The sequence below is a fragment of the Schistocerca piceifrons genome, chromosome 1 (assembly GCF_021461385.2).
Source record: "Schistocerca piceifrons isolate TAMUIC-IGC-003096 chromosome 1, iqSchPice1.1, whole genome shotgun sequence".
NCBI classification, from domain to species: domain Eukaryota; kingdom Metazoa; phylum Arthropoda; class Insecta; order Orthoptera; family Acrididae; genus Schistocerca; species Schistocerca piceifrons.
The window spans coordinates 409,112,168-409,130,124 of record NC_060138.1 but is presented as its reverse complement, the minus strand read 5'-3'; the positions used below and the strand labels follow the sequence as shown (position 1 = coordinate 409,130,124).

The 17,957-nt window shown below is 40.1% G+C and overlaps 1 protein-coding gene across 4 annotated transcripts in view; it reads right to left on the bottom strand.

Moving 5' to 3' along the window:
* Positions 1 to 17,957, bottom strand: part of LOC124788942 (steroid hormone receptor ERR1-like) — a 366,179-nt gene that overhangs the window by 21,665 nt on the left and 326,557 nt on the right. For all 4 annotated transcript variants that reach the window (XM_047256232.1, XM_047256238.1, XM_047256251.1 and 1 more), the window contains 2 exons: positions 10,244 to 10,486; positions 7,044 to 7,205 (listed from right to left, as the gene is read on the bottom strand). In XM_047256232.1, coding sequence (XP_047112188.1) covers positions 7,044 to 7,205; positions 10,244 to 10,486 — 405 coding nt within the window. The remainder of the gene's footprint in view (positions 1 to 7,043; positions 7,206 to 10,243; positions 10,487 to 17,957) is intronic.

Genomic DNA, 17,957 nt, shown 5'->3' with positions numbered 1-17,957 from the left:
TATTCACAACACAGTTTGCAGACCATATTTACATATACCATTGTACATATCTGCAGGTATGCAGGAGAGCTTCTGTGAAGTTTGGAAGGTAGGAGACGCGGTACTGGCAGAATTAAAGCTGTGGGGATGGGGTGTGAGTTGTGCTTGGGTAGCTCAGTTGGTAGAGCATTTGCTCGTGAAAGGCAAAGGTCCTGAGTTTGAGTTTCGGTCCGGCACACAGTTTTCATCTGCCAGGAAGTTTCATATCAGTGCACACTCCGCTGTAGAGTGAAAATTTCATTCTGGAAACATCCCCTAGGCTGTGGCTAAGCCATGTCTCCACAATATCCTTTCTTCCAGGAGTGCCAGTTCTGCAAGGTTCACAGGAGAGCTTCTGTAAAGTTTGGAAGGTAGGAGACGAGGTACTGGCAGAAGTGAAGCTGTGAGGACGGGGCGTGAGTTGTGATTGGGTAGCTCAGTTGGTAGAGCACTTGCCCGCGAAAGGCAAAGGTCCCGAGTTCGAGTCTCGGTCCGGCACACAGTTTTAATCTGCTAGGAAGTTTCATATCAGCGCACACTCTGCTGCAGAGTGAAAATTTCACTCTGGAAAGATCCCCTAGGCTGTGGCTAAGCCATGTCTCCACAATATCCTTTCTTCCAGGAGTGCTAATTCTGCAAGGTATGCAGGAGAGCTTCTGCAAAGTTTGGACATTAGGAGACGAGGTACTGGTGGAATTAAAGCTGTGGGTACAGGTTGTGAGTCATGCTTGGGTAGCTCAGTTGGTAGAGCACTTGCCCATGAAAGGCAAAGGTCCCGAGTTCTGTGTCTCCGTCCAGCACACAGAATTAATCTGCCAGGTAGTTTCAGCTCTAGGATGGCTGGCACCTTTAGCTGCATCTCCATTCTCAAAGCCCCATCCTCTCATTGTGAGAAACAGGTTTTGAAAAGGCCCCAGAATAAACAAGTCATATGTGTGAATGAAAAATATAATTTCCAAAAAGGCATACTACATTGGATTTATGGCCAAGTAATTTGGATGCAGTATGCAAGGCTGCAGGCCCCAACTGGTAGCTACTGCATACCCATGAATGGATGAATGATTGAAGGATCACTTGTTCAGATGGATTTAAATCCAGAGAAACACAAATGGTGAACCCCTGAAGTCAGTTGGCTGGCAAGTGGTTGGGTGGTGTTCTATGGAGCCACCCTGCAGAAGAATACCAAGAAATCATGATAGTAGTACTTGATTCACAGAGGGGAGCTAGTACCAATGATAGCAGTGCTGTGTATGGCAAACATAGTCGCCACCAGCTACCATGGCAGCTGCTGCAGGGTGATGTCCCACAGTTGTGTTACTGGCAGCCTGGCAGCGCAGCAGCCTGTGGGAAGACACTGTGTGGATTGTGGCTGGACTGCAGGTGCCGTCCATGGTTGCAGCACGAAGGATAGTCTAATTCACTTCCACTTCTAATATTATATTTATGAATATTACTGTTCTCTTCAAATTGTGTTTGATTGTTGACAACAAACTTGACAAGGGATCAAATGTTCTGTGACGCTACTGTCAGTAGGCCCAATTGTTCAAATGAACTTCGTACAAGAGGTGCTGGAATGGAGAGCATATATTATCCTTATTATATGCTTAAGTGCAACAACTCTTTCTTCCTCAGTGGCAAGTTAACTTAGTATATCATACCATAAGACATCTGTGAATGAAGATAGGAAAAGTAAGTTAACAGTTAACTTTCTGGCATTTTTATCTCCAAAATCTGATATTATCTATAAGTGAAAAGCTGCAGAGATGAGACATTCCTGAAGATTGGTAATATCCCACTATAATAGACAGTGTACTTTGAGACATATGAGGGTTATGCTAGAAGGTTTTAGCAGAAATTCATAAAACAATTATTTACAATGTAACTGTTACAAATTTCAAAATGCTCTCCATGACCATTAATACATTTTTCAGTCTTTGAAACCACTTGGGAAATGTCTCAGTCCAAGCTTCTTTATGGAAGTCACTTAAGCACTGTTGTATGCTGTGCTATCTTCTTGATCAGATAACAACTGTTACCAACAATTTTTTCCTTCATCTTTGGAAACACAAGGAAGTCACATGGGGCCAGGTTAGGTGAGTAGGGTGGGTGCAGTAAAATATGCGCTTTTCCCTTCTGTTCTGGCAGCAACATGTGCTGAGGCATCATCATGATGCAGAAGAAGGTGCCCACTCTTCAACTTTGAATACTATGACTGCATATGGTGATGACTTGCAGTAGACATTCAATCACATATCACTCAGCATTGACTATGCAACATGTCAAAGTCACAGAGGTGAGATGACACATCATGGTGAAGAAAGTGACCACCATCTTCTTTTCACATTTGCTGCTTCTCCGGACTTTCTTGGTGGTTCCTCACCTGGAAAGCACCATACTGAAGACTGCCTCTTCAATTTATAGTCATAATGGTACACCCACATTTGGTCACTTGTGACATTATTGCATCTTTGTATCATCCTTCATCAAATTTTTCAAGCATAAAATGACATCATTCTTATGTGTTTTTGGGCTTCTGTCAAGGTGTGTGGCAACCTAGTCACATCTCTCAGTTAGGTCTAAAGATTGTGAATGATAGTCTGTGCCACAATGGATCCAATAATTAATGTGCCTGCAATGTTACCAAATGTGGGATGAGGGTCATCTTTGATTGTTTTCCTCACAGCACCAATGTTTTCTTATGTCACTGCCATCACTGGGTGACCAGATGAGGTTCATCTCATTAGTCCTTGAAAAAACATGAAACCAATTTCCACCAACGGCCCTAGAACGGGAAGACTCACCAAACACGTGTAACAGAGAAGAGTGGCATTCTTCTGCAGTTAACTTCTCTTTATAGTCATAATAAATCATTGCACAAAAATCATGACATGAAAGATCCATCTTGCACTGTGTCAGACTCAGCATTGCCTGCGTCTTCACCTGCGTCTTCACTCACCATTCACAGCATGGTTTGAAATCCAGTGATAGGGTAACTGCCATGCACATGCCCCACGATCAAGAAACAATGCTCTTTCAAACTGAAATAATCCCAGTGTCATCAGACTTCCAGTTTAATTGCTGCTAAAAACTTACGGCACAGCTCTCATAGAAGCTAGCCCACACATGGGCAGTACAGTTATGGTGTATGGTGTCAAAATCTTATCAGATCAGGACGGTCTTTTAGCTGTGTTATTCAGATACTGCTTTCAGTTGAACTTGCTTGAGGTGCTGTGTTAGTGAAGCTCCATTCTTCTTTGACTACCAGGGCACATCTATTCATTAGTAGCATACATCACCCATTATAGAACTTGACAATGGTGACGATGATCAACCTTTTCTACAAAGAGCATTTCTGGTTCTGAGATTTCTTTCCCAGTGACCTAGTGCTCCACAAAGTAACCTCCCTCTCTTCACTTGTGTGTGGCCCACGCAATAATTTTCATTGTTTCGTCCCACATTCAGACATCAGACAGTTATTGTTGGTGCTTATTTCGGCTTACTTGACTTTTGTGTGTACCTTCCTTCCGTTATAAGACATTGTGACTACTTGCTTTTGCTAACTGGTGCTTCTGCATTGCCAATGGTCATTGCATATCACATGCTTTCAAATTCTTTGTTAATGCATATTTTCTGTGGAAGACAGTGCTTGCATGAATTACATGTAACTCACTACTTGGTCTTTGGTCAATGTGCAACACTTCTCACATGTGTATGCATAATTTTTACTCTATCAACATGCAATAACAACATATCATATTTGATTACTTATTTTGCCTGGTTTCTGTTTACTGTATGGTGCAAATTGTTTTGTTGCCAGAATGACAGGGTTCTGAAAAGTTAGAAAGTTGTGTTATTAACTGAGAACATTCAGTTTCTATTTCTTTCACTTGTCAGTTCTGGGAACTATTTCATGTGCATGAAGACTAGAAGTTGTTTGTACATTTTTATGGATATTTGTGAACTTCATCAATAAGGACTCAAGAGTTTTTAGGTTCACTATTCCTTTTGTTGTTTTAGAGGTGTAATTGTCTGCGACAAAACAATGTTCTCATGAGAAATTTAGTCTCTGATAGCTACTGATAGTTTGGTGTTGGTTGGTTTTGACCTTGTGTGTTTGTGTGAACAGATAGACTGTGCACAGATTTTCAGATGAGAATTTGAAGTTCTCAGACATTACATGAAACAATATCCTCTTACTGTGTCAGCACTGTCAAACATACAAATGGCGAGAATGGAAATGTCGTGTGGCTCGGGCCTCCCATCGGGTAGACCGTTCGCCTGGTGCAGGTCTTTCGATTTGACGCCACTTCGGCGACCTGCGAGTCGATGGGGATGAAATGATGATGATTAGGACAACACAACACCCAGTCCCTGAGCGGAGAAAATCTCCGACCCAGCCGAGAATCGAATCGGGGCCCTTAGGATTGACAGTCTGTCACACTGACCACTCAGCTACCGGGGCGGACATGTCGAGAATGAGAGACAGAGATTGATTCATTACATGTTGTGAAGAAGAAAGCTGTCAGCCAAGTTTCAAGGATATTATCCGCTCATTTGTCATGACTGAGCTAGCATTGGAACTGTCACTGACTGAGTTACAGAGCAGCAGACACATAGTTGCTCCACACCATTAATTGCTTGGTTCAATGTGTGGCAGCACCACTTCAAATGTAGGACATGTCTACACAGCTTCTTCCTCAAGTACAGCTCTTACAGCATACCTCTGGGCTTCTCATCTGGCAGCACATCAATCCCAACACTGCCTCTGCTCTAGCATGGATGATGCGATCTCCGTCTCTTCTGGAGTTCAATGATGCCTTGGATTAATGATTCACCTTCCTTGTACAACTCGCACACTTCCTCCTCATCTCTGCATACTGCAAAGAGGGAGTGTCTCCTGGCCTCCTCTGGCAGCTCAGCCTCCTGCGTTGCCTCCTTGGTTCCATCATCTACAGTGACCCCAGCACCACCGCAGGCTCCAATGCCTCCATGGGCTCTGGCGCTTGCACAGGCACTAATGTCACCAGCATCCTTGCCACCCTCTCTAGTGCTTCCTGTGCCCTCAACACTCATCTCCTCCATGAACTCCCTCTCTTCATCCAATGGTGGAGTCACTCTGCTCTCTTCTGACTCTCCTGTCCTTGGGTTATCACCTCCTGACAAGTCATCCTAGGTTACACCTTCCTTGCTGCCAGCTGCCGACACTCAGTCCACATTCTTGGTGCCCTCCTTCCTCTCCTGGGCCTCTTTCCTTCTCAATGTAGGTCACATTCACATCATGCCTTTGCTTTCTTCTCCAACAGGCAACTTCACAGCATGCACCTCACCTTCTCCTCGACCCTGCCCAGTGCCGACCCACCCTGATCACTGTCCCCAGATGTCTCTGATCACGATTGTCTGCTGTGATCTCTGGGGCCTCATACTCTCAGCTGAGTGCCTGTCTCTTCTCTTCAGGGCTCTCTCCAGGGGACACCAGATGGACTTCTTAGTGCTCCTGTTCTCTGGTCTTGGAAGTTTCAAAACAAGCTTGGTCCTGCTGTCTTCATCAACCCCCCCCTCCCTCCCCCCTTTGGAAGGCAATTCTTCTCCATGATGGTTTCACCATCTCTCCCTTGGGGAAGAAAGGGTGATGTATCCTCGGTTGTCATTTACATTACAGCCATCAACCCAGTGAGATGGGTGTGCCGTTTCCTCCATAGGAAGAGGGATGCTGTAACTTTGGCTAGCACCTGCAGCACAACCAACAACTACATAGTAGCTGTGTACCACATTTCCTGCCCTTGCAAGGTGCCAGCAACACAAACATGGGACATCATGCCTACAGCAGCCACCACCACAGTATCTGGTGGCATTATGTTTGCTGTACACAGTGATGCTACAGCCAGCACTAACTCACCACCACAAGTCATGTTCCAGTAGCACAATTTCCTGGTGTTCTTCCACTGGATGAATTTATAGGATGTCTCCCACCTGCAAGCCAACTGACATAAGAAATTCAATGTTTATGGTTTTCTGGACTTAGCACAGACTCCACAATTGGTCACACAATTGGAGCTCCATTTATGAGCACACAGTACCAACCAGCCAAAGCTTATTGTCTTGCATACCGTATCCAAACAGTTGAACCATCACTAGTGCATCAGCTACGAACTACATCTATGTATAAACATTTCCAGGCTACCTCAGTGTTACCCTCCACGGACAGACAATGTACTTTGAGGTATAGAAGCTAGTCCATGTGTGAGCTGCATGGTTATCTTGTATGGTGTGAAACTCTTTTCAAATCAGGCTGATCTTTTAGCTGTATTAATCAGAAGCTGCTTTCTGTTGAACTTGCTTGAGGTGCTGTGTTAATAGAGCTCCATTGTTCTTTGGTTACCTGTACACATCTGTTCATTATAGCATGCATCATCCACAATGGCACTTAACACTTCAGTCCACCTCAGTTTATTCATCCATATAATTCTTTGACAATTTGCTTAGTGATATAACAAATTTAACATATAATAAAATTAACTTAATACACAAACTGAAATCATATTTGCTGGACAACTCCTCTTACATCATAGAAGCATTTTTGAAGCTGTAATAATATAAAGAAAAAGGGACAGAGATGTGTGGGGTGCGGGGTGGGGGTGGGGGGGGGGGGAGACTGAACATAATTAAGTGTAAATCACTTTATATGAAAAATAAAAGTAGGTTATGACAATCATATAAATGGTCAACATATTGCCATACTTTTCACTGGGGAAACTGAACTACAATTATAAAATTGACTCATTCCACATCATAGCAAGAGATGACTCATTCCACATCACAGCAAGAGATCACAATTATGATCCATGGAACAGGCAAATAACTGAATTAATCTACACAAGCTCTTAAAGGCCAAGTTTAGGTCAACACAATACTGGTTAATGACTTTTCCCTCTACATTTGACGTTATGTAATTTTATATATACATATATTATTTACACTGGTAAAAAAATAACAGAAAAATGTGCACTCCATTATATGATACATACCAGGTATCTGCTTAGCCCAGCCAATGATGCCCACAAGCTCACGGTCATAAAGGTCACTAAGGGTGCTTATTGTCCGTAAGTCAGGATCGGATACTGTTGTGTCCGGAGATGCAGACAGCATGTCAGGTTCACAAGCTGATAATGCTTCTAAAATTTTGTTATCTGCCATGGAAGACATAACTGAGATAGGATTAAAAATTGGTAAGCAATACCTGAAATATTTATACTTGATTATGCCATTCATGAGACTCAATTCATTACATTACACTTCAATGTTATAAACAGATGTGAAAACTCTGTAACAGTGAAACAAAAAACAGATGCAGAAATGCCTTACTCTACAATATGTCTTGTTCATATAATATTATTCCAGATTATTAGAAACTGATGTTCTTTAGTATATGATTCTTAATACTAAAATTAAGAAAGAGAGCAGATACACATATATAAATGATCACAGTGAAAAGAAATAAAGTACTACTGCTTATTTAAACTTACTTCACTTTTTGTGTATGGATAATTTCTTTTAAAGTTTTTCAATCCAATATCATGGCATGTGCAGTGCTTCATTCTTGTCAAGCCATTAGTCACTGATGGTATATCTCGTGGGGCAGCTGGGACATTGTAAAAGATGTTCCATATCCCGAACTTCACCACAGTTTCACTTGTTGTTTGCTTCATCTTTGGAACCCCCATTTAATTAGATTTGTTTAGAGCAGCATTACATCCGTTCTGATGCAATCCACTGTTCTCCAAATCTTCTAGTTTGATTTATTGCCACTTAGCGTCTCTTGTGAGGCAGCATAATTCATCAAGGGCCTCATTCAGCTCAGTACGAAGAAATGTCTTGCAGGACTTAAGCCTGGGACATGGACCATAAGTGGCATGTATATTCTGCCGTGGAAAAGCAAAGAGCTCTAACAGTTGTTCTTAATACAGTTGGTTGGGCTACCCATTTACTATTTGTTAGTTTCCTCAAGATGACGTTCCTGGCAACAACCTTCTGGTGGGTATTCTCACAGTGATATTTGTATATCAGTGACTTGCCCTGCATGACACTCTGGTATGTTGGTTTGTCTGTGTGTCCCAAGTTGTTGCCATCCCAGATAACATTCAGCTTTCTTTTTCCTTGTTTTGGTGGAAGAGGAAAGTATTAAATTGTATCTTAAGGTGGTACGGTTTAAGGGAGTTCTCTTGGTAATTTTCAGACATGGTGTTTAACATGTTTTCCAATTTCCCTTTTAGTTCCTCAAAGCTCTTTCCTCGAGCGGTAATAGGGAGTTCACTGACATATAAGAAATAGCTAGTATGGTCTGGTGTTGGTGTATAGATTAAATAAAAGAGAGCCCAGGACTTTGTTCCAGGTGAGACCATTCTTTTGTCGATGCCATTTATTGTTATTGTTGTTGTTGTTGTTGTTGTGGTGGTGGTGGTGGTGATGGTGGAGGTGGTGGTGTTCAGTCCAAAGACCTGGTTTGATGCAGCTCGCCATGCTACTCTATCCTGTGCAAGCCTCTTCATCTCTGAGTAACTATTACAACCTACATCATTCTGAAACTGCTTACTGTATTCATCTCTTGGTCTGCCTCTATGAATTTTACCCCCCCCCCATGCTTACCTCCATTATTAAATTGGTGACCCCTTGATGCCTCAGAATGTGTCCTACCAACCAATCCCTTCTTCTAGTCAAGTTGTGCCACGAATTCCTCTTCTCACCAATTCTGTTCAATACCTCCTTATTAGTCATGTGATCTACTCATCTAATCTTCAGCATTTTTCTGTAGCACCACATTTCAAAAGCTCCTATTCTCTTCTTGTCTAAACTGCTTACCACCCACACTCATTCCATATAAATACTTTCAGAAAGGACTTCCTGACACTTAAATTTACACTTGGTGCAAACAAATTTGTCTTCTTTAGAAACACTTTTCTTGCCAGTGCCAGTCTACACTTTATATCTTCCATATTCAACCATCATCAGTTATTTAGCTTCTAAATAGCAAAACTAATCTGCTACTTTAAGTATCTCACTTCCTAATCTAATTCCCTCACCTTAAACTGATTTAATTTGACTATGTTCCATTATCCTCATTTTGCTTTTATTGGTGTTCATCTTGTATCCTCCTTTCAAGACACTGTTCACTCTGTTCAAATGATCGTCCAAGTACTTTTCTGTCTCTGACAGATTTACAGTGTCATCAGCAAATCTCAAAGTTTTTATTTCTTCTCCCTGGACTTTAATTCTACTCCAAATTTTTCTTTTATTTCCTTTACTGCTTGCTCAATACACAGATTGAATAATATCGGAGATAGGCTACAACCCTGTTTCATTCCCTTCTCAACCACTACTTCCCTTTCATGTCCCTCGACTCTTATAACTGCCATCTGGTTTCCATACAAATTGTAAATAGCCTTTCACTCCCTGTCTTTTACCCCTGCCATTCTTAGAATTCGAAAGAGAGTATTCCAGTCAACATTGTCAAAAGCTCAACATTGTCAAAAGCTTTTGGCCTTCCTTAAGGTCAGCTTCAACTGGTTTTTCCATTCTTCTCTAAAGGATCTATGTTAGTATTTTGCAACCGTAACTTATTAAACTGATAGTCTGATAATTTTCACACCTGTCAGCAACTGTGTTCTTTGGAATCAGAATTATTATACTCTTCTTGAAGTCTGAAGGTATTTTTCCTGTCTCATACATCTTGCTCACCAGATGGAAGATTTTTGTCATGGCTGGCTCTCCCAAAGCTATCAGTATCTCTAACGGAGTGTTATCTACTCCCGGGGCCTTGTTTCAACTTAAGTCTTTCAGTGCTTTGTCAAATTCCTCATGCAGTATCATACCTCCCTTTTAATCTTCATCAACATTCTCTTCCATTGCCATTTGTTATAGAATAAAAAAGTACTCTAAAAGTTGTTCACTTCTGTGGCTTGTACTGAAAGTATTCCATTTTTTTAATATTTCATGACACTGCACACTAAAGTCAATTATTTTATGAGTTTTTTACTATAAAATGTATATTTTGGGGGCACAAATAACCTGAGAATTCATTTTCTTCACGGGATGTAATATTTCACTACTGAGACAAGAATCTCTCAATATGTTTACTGTAAAGTTAAATCCCATTCACAATCAAAAGTAACCAACACACACATAAGATAACACCCACCTTGAACCTGATAATGATTATGAACTTACAAACCTTCAAGTGTTGGTGCTGGTTTCCCAGGTTGCATAGAGAAGTGTTGAGGTTGAGTACTTGGGAACAATGTGTCTGGATTTCGACGGTATTTCTGCCGCCCACCTCGCACTCTGTCTAAACGCACACCTTCCTTCAGCATACCCATTCGCAAGCACTTCTGGAACCTACAGGCTTGACACGCTTTACGTCGGCGCTTGTTTATTTCACAGTCATTTGATGCAGGGCAGGTGTACTCAATGTTACCTGAAATAGTAATGTTTTGAATTTGTAATATTCATCTGAATATGAATCCATTTGCTTACATTACACAATAGTACAACATCAAAACAAGAAAAATAAGCTCTTTAGTATAAATAATATTATTCTACAGTATAAAGGGTGCCAGCATCATTCATTCAAAAGTGAATTTGATAAAAAATGGAGGAACACTAGTTTCATACATGTATCCAACATATCCTATTTTTTTATGTCAGATGCCCACACAATTAACAATATTTTCTTTTACTGAAACTTTAATTTTTCTCAACAGTCTTTGAAAAAGTCTTCAGATCCTCAAACATGGAAACTGAGTAAGGAATACATCTTAATGGAACATACTTAAAGCACCTTCATTTCCACAGAAACACTATCATGCTTCTAGTGTAGATAAACTTCAACAATGAATAGAAGAGCTTAACAGAGCAAGTTTCAGAGTAGGTCTGAGAATTAACTGTAATGAACAAAGACATCAAGAAAAAAGCAGTGTAAATTAATAATGAAGCCACAGAACTAATTCACTATTTTTTGTATTTATAGTACTCAAAGAAAATAATTGGATGGACAGTAAACAAAATATAGGGAAGAGTATTCTGGTCTAGAGTACACTGATCAACTAAGCAAAGCTTCCCAACATAAGCTTCTTAAGTGTCTCCAAACTAAAATTTACAATAGTGTTTATTACCAAAAAACTTAGTGTTGTTCAGTGACCAATGGAAAATTGCACAGTATGAACAACCAGGAAACAGGAAAACAAAGAAATGGACCAACTGACTAGAGTCTAATATGTAATTATGAGAAATTGATATTGAGGTATTCGTGGCAAGTAGTATGCTGAATGAGCTGCAAATGGTCCAAGGAAGTTCTTTTTTGGATTCCAAGAGACAAGAAACCAAGACATCAATGAGATGGAAGGTTACTGGTTTCATTAAAAAAACAAGCAGAAGTATTGCTGCATTAAGCTGCAGATATCATATGGGTAGAACCACTGGCAAAGGAGCTTACTTGCAAGAGAACAAGCCAGTGCTCCTGTAGAATTCATTCATTCTGAACCTAACCATGCACTTATGTCGAGAGTTGCTGTCTGCTCAGCCATTAGCCGCCCACACCAGCCACATGCCGAGTATGTGTTTGGATGCTCCGAACCCCATGGTTCAGTTACCACAGAGAGTTTATTTGACTCAAGGGGTTCTGTTCCCCAGTTGTTAACAAGTCACTCATGGCCTGTGTAGTACCCGTGCCAACTATATTGGGTACCGGCATTTCACACATACTGCAGATAATAAAGTTACAAATGATTTCAAATTACAAGTTTTGCATAACATTTCTAGATCTTTCCTTCTTTCCACCCTGAATTTTTCTAAGAATTAATACTAGAAGCATCCTAAATTATTGTTTCCTGCTCTTCACTGACTGATAGCAGTACACATTTTTTTTTTTTTTTTTGGAGGGTTATCTGTGGAGCAGCCAGACTAACACATGATTCCAGAAGAGAGGCAGTGACCTTTTCAGTAGCTGCTGGGACAACAGTCTCAATAATAGACTGATGTGGCCTTGTAACATTAGCCAACAAGGTCTTGCTATGTTGGTAAGGTGAAAGCAAGGGGAAACTACACCAGCTGCATTTTCCGAAGACATGTAGCTCTACTGTACAAAGCAATGATAATGACTTCTCTTGGGCAAAATATTGCAAAGGTAAAATAATCCCATATTCAGATTTCAGGGTGGCAATTACTCAGAAGGATACTCTCAGAAGGAGAAACAAAACTGGCATTTTGTGGGCCATAACATGGGATGTTAGATCCCTTAATCAGATAGGCAGGTTAGAGAATTTAAAATAGAAATGGATAGGTTGAAGTTACATATTTTGGGAATCAGCGAAGTGTGGTGGCGGGGAGAACACAACGTCAGGTCAACACAAAATCAAATGCACGTAATGCAGAAATGGGCCTAATAATGAATAAGAAAATAAGAATGAAGGTTAGCTACTATTAACAGTACAGAGAATGCATTGTCATAGTCAAGACAGACACAAACTGAACCCCCTCCCCAGTAGTAGAAGTCTATATGCCTAATAGCTCTGCAGATGATGAAGAGATTGAAAGAATGTATGAGGAGATGAAGGAAATTACTTAGATAGTTAAGGGAAACAGAAAAATTTAACTGTGATGGGTAACTGGAATTCAGTAATAGGAAAAGGAAGAGGTGGAAAATAGTAGGGAAACATGCAATGTGGGAAAGAGGAAGACGTCTGGTAGAATTTTGCAAAGAACATAACTTAATAATCACCAATATTTGGCTTAAGAATCATGAAAGAAGGGTCTATTTGTGGTAGTACCCCAGTGACACAGGAAGGTTTCAGAATGATTATACAATCATAAGATGACAATTGCATAACCAGATTTTAAACTTTAAGACATTTCCAAGGGTAGCTGAGGATTCTGACCACAATTTACTGCTTATGAATTGCAAATGACAATTGAAGAAATTCCAACGGTAACATTGGACTAAAACAGGGGAAAGGAATTTCATAGAAGACAAATGGGTAGCTTATAGAGATGAAATAGTGAAGGCACCAGAAGATCATACAGGTAAATGATGAAAGGATAAAATATAAAAATGGGGCAAATGAAGTAGGTGAGAGGGGACTCAAGGCATTTAAAAAATGAAATTGATAGGATATGCAAAATGGCTAAACAGGAATGGCTAGAGGACAAATGCAAGACTGTAGAAACATACATAAGTTGGGAAAAGATAGATGCCACCTGTAGGAAAAGCAGTTGTATGAATATAAACAGCTTAGATGGAAAGCCAGTACTAAGCAAAGATGGGAAAGACAAAAAGTAGAAGGAATAAACACAAGGGCTATGCCAGGGAAATGAGCTTGAGGGTAATATTATTGAGAGAGAAGAGTAAGTAGATGAAGATGAGTTGGGAATTATAACATTGTGAGAAGACTTTCACAAACCTCTGAAAGACTTAAGAAAAAACAAGGCCCCTGGAGTAGAATTTTTGAGATCCCTGGAAGAGCCATGAGAGAACTATTCCACCTGGTGCACAAGATACGCTGTATAAAGTACGAGAAATACCTACATACTTCAAGAAGAATATAATAATTCCAAAGAAGGCAGGTGCTGAAGTGTAGGTCAGCTTGGGGTCAGGAAATGTAGGAACATGCGAGGCAAGTAACACAATCTTTGAAGTTCTGAAGGTAGCGGAAATAAAACACAGAGTGAAAGATTATTTAAAACTTGTACAGAAATCAAACTGCAGTTATAGGAGTGAAGAACATGAAAGGGAAGTAGTATTTGAGAAGAGAGTGGGGCAGGGTTGTAGCCTATGCCCCATTTTACTCAATCTGTACATTGAGCAAGCTGCAAAGGAAATAAAGGAGAAATTTGGAAATTAAAATTTGGGGAAAAAGAAATGAAATCTTTGAAGTCTGGTCTCGGGAAAGTGCAAAATGGGCTTCCGTTTGATAGGGTGCAGGACAAACACTGGACAAAGAGAAAGATAGCAACAACCAGTATTATAGATCTAAACTGCTGCAAGTGTGATGGGAAAGAACCAGAGCTCCAGGTACTAATAGAAAGCATTATAGGCCCTCTGCTGTTCATTATCCATATAAATGGTTTAGGAGACAATCTGAGCAGCCGTGTTAGGTTGTTTGCAGATGATGCTGTCATTTATTCTCTAGTAGATTCACCAGAAGATCAAAACAAATTGAACAACGATTCAGAAAAATTGGGAATTGACCCTAAATAATGAAAAGTGTGAGGTCATCCACATGAGTACTAAAATTAAAACATTAAACTTCAGTTACACGACAAATCAGTCAAATCTAAAGGCCATAAATTCAACTAGATACCTAGGAATTACAATTATGAACAACTTAAATTGGAAAGAATGCACAGAAAATGTTGCGGGGAAGGTGAACCAAATACTGCGTCTTGCTGGCAGAACACTTAGAAGATGCAATGTATCTACTAAGGAGACTGCCTAAACTATGACTGTCTGTCGTCTTTTGGAGTAGCTGTGCAGTGTGGGATCCTTACCAGATAGGATTGACAGAGGACATTGAGAAAGTTCAAAGAAGAGCAGCACATTTTGTATTATCAAGAAATAGGGGAGAGAGTGTCAGTGGCATGATACAGGATTTGGAGTGGCCATCATTAAAACAAAGGCATTTTTCATTGTGACAGAATCTTCTCATGAAATTTCGATCACCAACTTTCTCCTCCGAATGCAAAAGTATTTTTTTGATGCCAACCTACATAGGGAGAAATGATCATCATAATAAAATAAGGGGAATCAGAGCTCACATGGACATATATAGGTGTTAGCTTTTTCCACATGCTGTTTGAGATTGGAATAACAAGGATTATTGAGAAGGTGGTTTGATGAAACCTCTGCCAGGCACTTAAGTTAAGATTTGAAGAGTATCCGCGCATGTGTAGATGTAGATGTAGAACTCAAACTGTTGTAGGCACAGAAAGCTGGCTAAAGCTGGAAATAAGTTTACCTGAAATTTTTACAAATGAAGGAACCATGTGCAAGGATAGATTAAATACTGTTGTTGGTGGACTGTTTATTGTTGTCAGAAATAGTTTACCTTCCAGTGAAATTGTGGTAGACTGTTCTCCAGCGTGGGTCGAGGTTTTACTTGAGAATCAGAATAAACAACTCAGATGATACAGTTGCTGAACATTTCAAAGAAAACTTGAGTCTCATTTCAAATAGGCACCCCAGTCATACAATTATTGTTTGTGGTGACTTCAATCTACTCTCGATAGGTTGGTGAATATTTATGTTTAAAGTCAGTGGTAGACATAAAATGTCATCCAAAATCTTACTGAATGCCTACTCAGAAAACGAAATGGAACAATAGTTCAGCAGCCCACTCAAAGCGTAAATGGCTGTGAAAACATACTTGAGCTCTTAGCGCCAAATATCCTGACCAAATAGGAAACATCATGATAGATACAAGGATTGGTGACCACAAGGTTGTTATGGCTAACCTGAGTACCATAACGTCCAAACCCACCAAAAATAAACACAAAGTACAGTAGAATCCCTGGTCTCGGCAGAGGAGGCAACAGAGTGTTCTGCCAACGCCTACATGGGCTGACAAGGTTAAGTGGGTCTCTCTTAGAGTGGTAAAGGCCTGTTTAACAAATAAAATTTAAACTAAGTCAGCTGCTGGGGCATTGTCTCCTAACACCAGGGGTAACAAGTCAGGGAAATAATGAGTTTGTCACAGTGTGGCTATGTTGGGGCAGTCCACCAAAATGTGAACACTGTGAAACAGGAGCTATACTGACAGTGGGATGTTTCCTCACTATGGAGGAGTTGACCATGAGTCAGCCTAGTATGGCTGATGTGAAGCCAGAAAAGGACATTAGAGTCCTTGTGAGAGACCTCATGAAGGACCTCAACAGATTCAAAGTCTCCTTTATCACCGGTAGTTCATTGAAATTAGAGTGAGCCATTCCATGGGCACCTAAAACTTGACAATGTAATACCGATCGAAGTTCTGTTTCCATAATAGCAATCTCAAGAATCAGGTGGCCAGGCTATCAGTGAGTTCATTCCCTGGGATCCCAATGTGGCCTGGAGTCCAGACGAAGGTCACCGAGCATCCACACTGTTCAGGGCATACACGGAATTGTGGATAGCAATGCAGGGAGTGATAGAATGGTTAAAGAGGTGGTATCACAGAAAATCAGCTCAATTTTAGAAAGCCCCATGAAGGACTGTAATGTACTTGAAGATATGAAATCTCTCAGTGTTGGAGGAACTAAAACCTGACAAACTGCAGACATCTTGGCGTAAGCTTTGGCTGGATGTTATGACCAAAAATGAGCAGATTGAAGGTGAGCAAAATATTGACATGCAAGAAATCATTAAAGATCTACAAACTGTACAACTGAATGTCCCTGCCAGTGAGGTTGAGGAGTGGATTGCCCAATGTGACAAAGACTGCAAAAACAGCGAAGAGCTCAAGGACTGTTGCTGCTGCTTTGTAAAAGAATGGTGAAGAAACTGTGAACAAGGACTCAGACAGTGATGATGATGAACCCCGTACCCAGATTTCATACATCGATACAAAGAGCACTTTTGATATTGCCCTACAGCACATCGAACAGAACTCACCTACAACACTTATGGACATTTTATGGATGAAGACATGGAGGAATAGTGCAGCTAAGTTTAGAATTTCATTTGCTACACAAAAATCTATACCTGACTTACTTCCTATGTAATTTTTTACTAGTGTATAGGCTACCTTCAATTTTTACAGTACAACACATATGTACTGTACACACAGTACAGTACATATATACTGTGCAGTATTGCTCTTTTTCAATATGTAATAATAACAACAGCTTTTATGTAGCTTATTGCAATGCTTTATACATGGACATACAGTATCACCTTTTAGTTCAGAGATTGTTTATTTTAATGTAAATCTGTATTTTTCTGTACATTCTGATAATCTGACCTTTTTTGCATTCTGATCCATGCCCCAATCTCAAAGCTCATGGATTAGAGAGAGAGAGAGGCCAAATTTAATAGAACACAAAATCCCCAAATTTGGTGAAGTTTTACTGAAGCTCAAAATGTAGCATAAATTTTAATGTGAGAGGCATTTAATCATTTCCACAATGAAAGTCTGTCTTGAAATCTGGTAGAAAACCCAAAGATATTCTGGTTGTATGTAAATTACATCAGTGGCTATACCCAATTAATATCTTCACTGCACAATAACAATGGTGATATTATTGATGACACTTCCACTAAGGTAGAGTTACTATACACGATTTTTTGAAATTCCTTCCCAAAAGAAGACAAAATAAATATTCCAGAATTCAAATCAAGAACAACTGCCAACATGAGTAACTTAGAAGTAGATATCCTCAGTATAGAGAAGCAGCTTACATCACTTAATAAAGGCATGGCCTCTGGACCAGATTGCAAAACACTCAGGTACCTTTCAGAGTATGCTGATACCATAGCTCCATACTTGGCAATCGCATACAACCACTTGCTAGTGGAAAGATCCGTACTCAGAGACTGGAAAGTTGCATGAGGCAGACCAATACCCCAGAGAGGAAATAGGAGTAATCTGCTGAATTACACATCCAAATCACTAATGTTAGTTTGCAGTAGGATTTTGGAACATATAATGTGCTCAAACATGATGAATTACTTCAAAGAAAATGATTTATTGACAAACAGCCAGCACGAATTCAGAAAATATCATTCTTGTGAAACACAACTAGCTTCTTATTCTCATAAAGTAATGTGTGCTATCAACAGGAGAAATCAAATTGAATCCACATTTTTAGATTTCCAGAAGGCTTTTGACACCATTTACTTCTAATCAAATTGCGTGCCTATGGAGTATCATTTCTGTTGTGGGACTGGATTCATGATTTCCAGTCAGAAAAGTCACAGT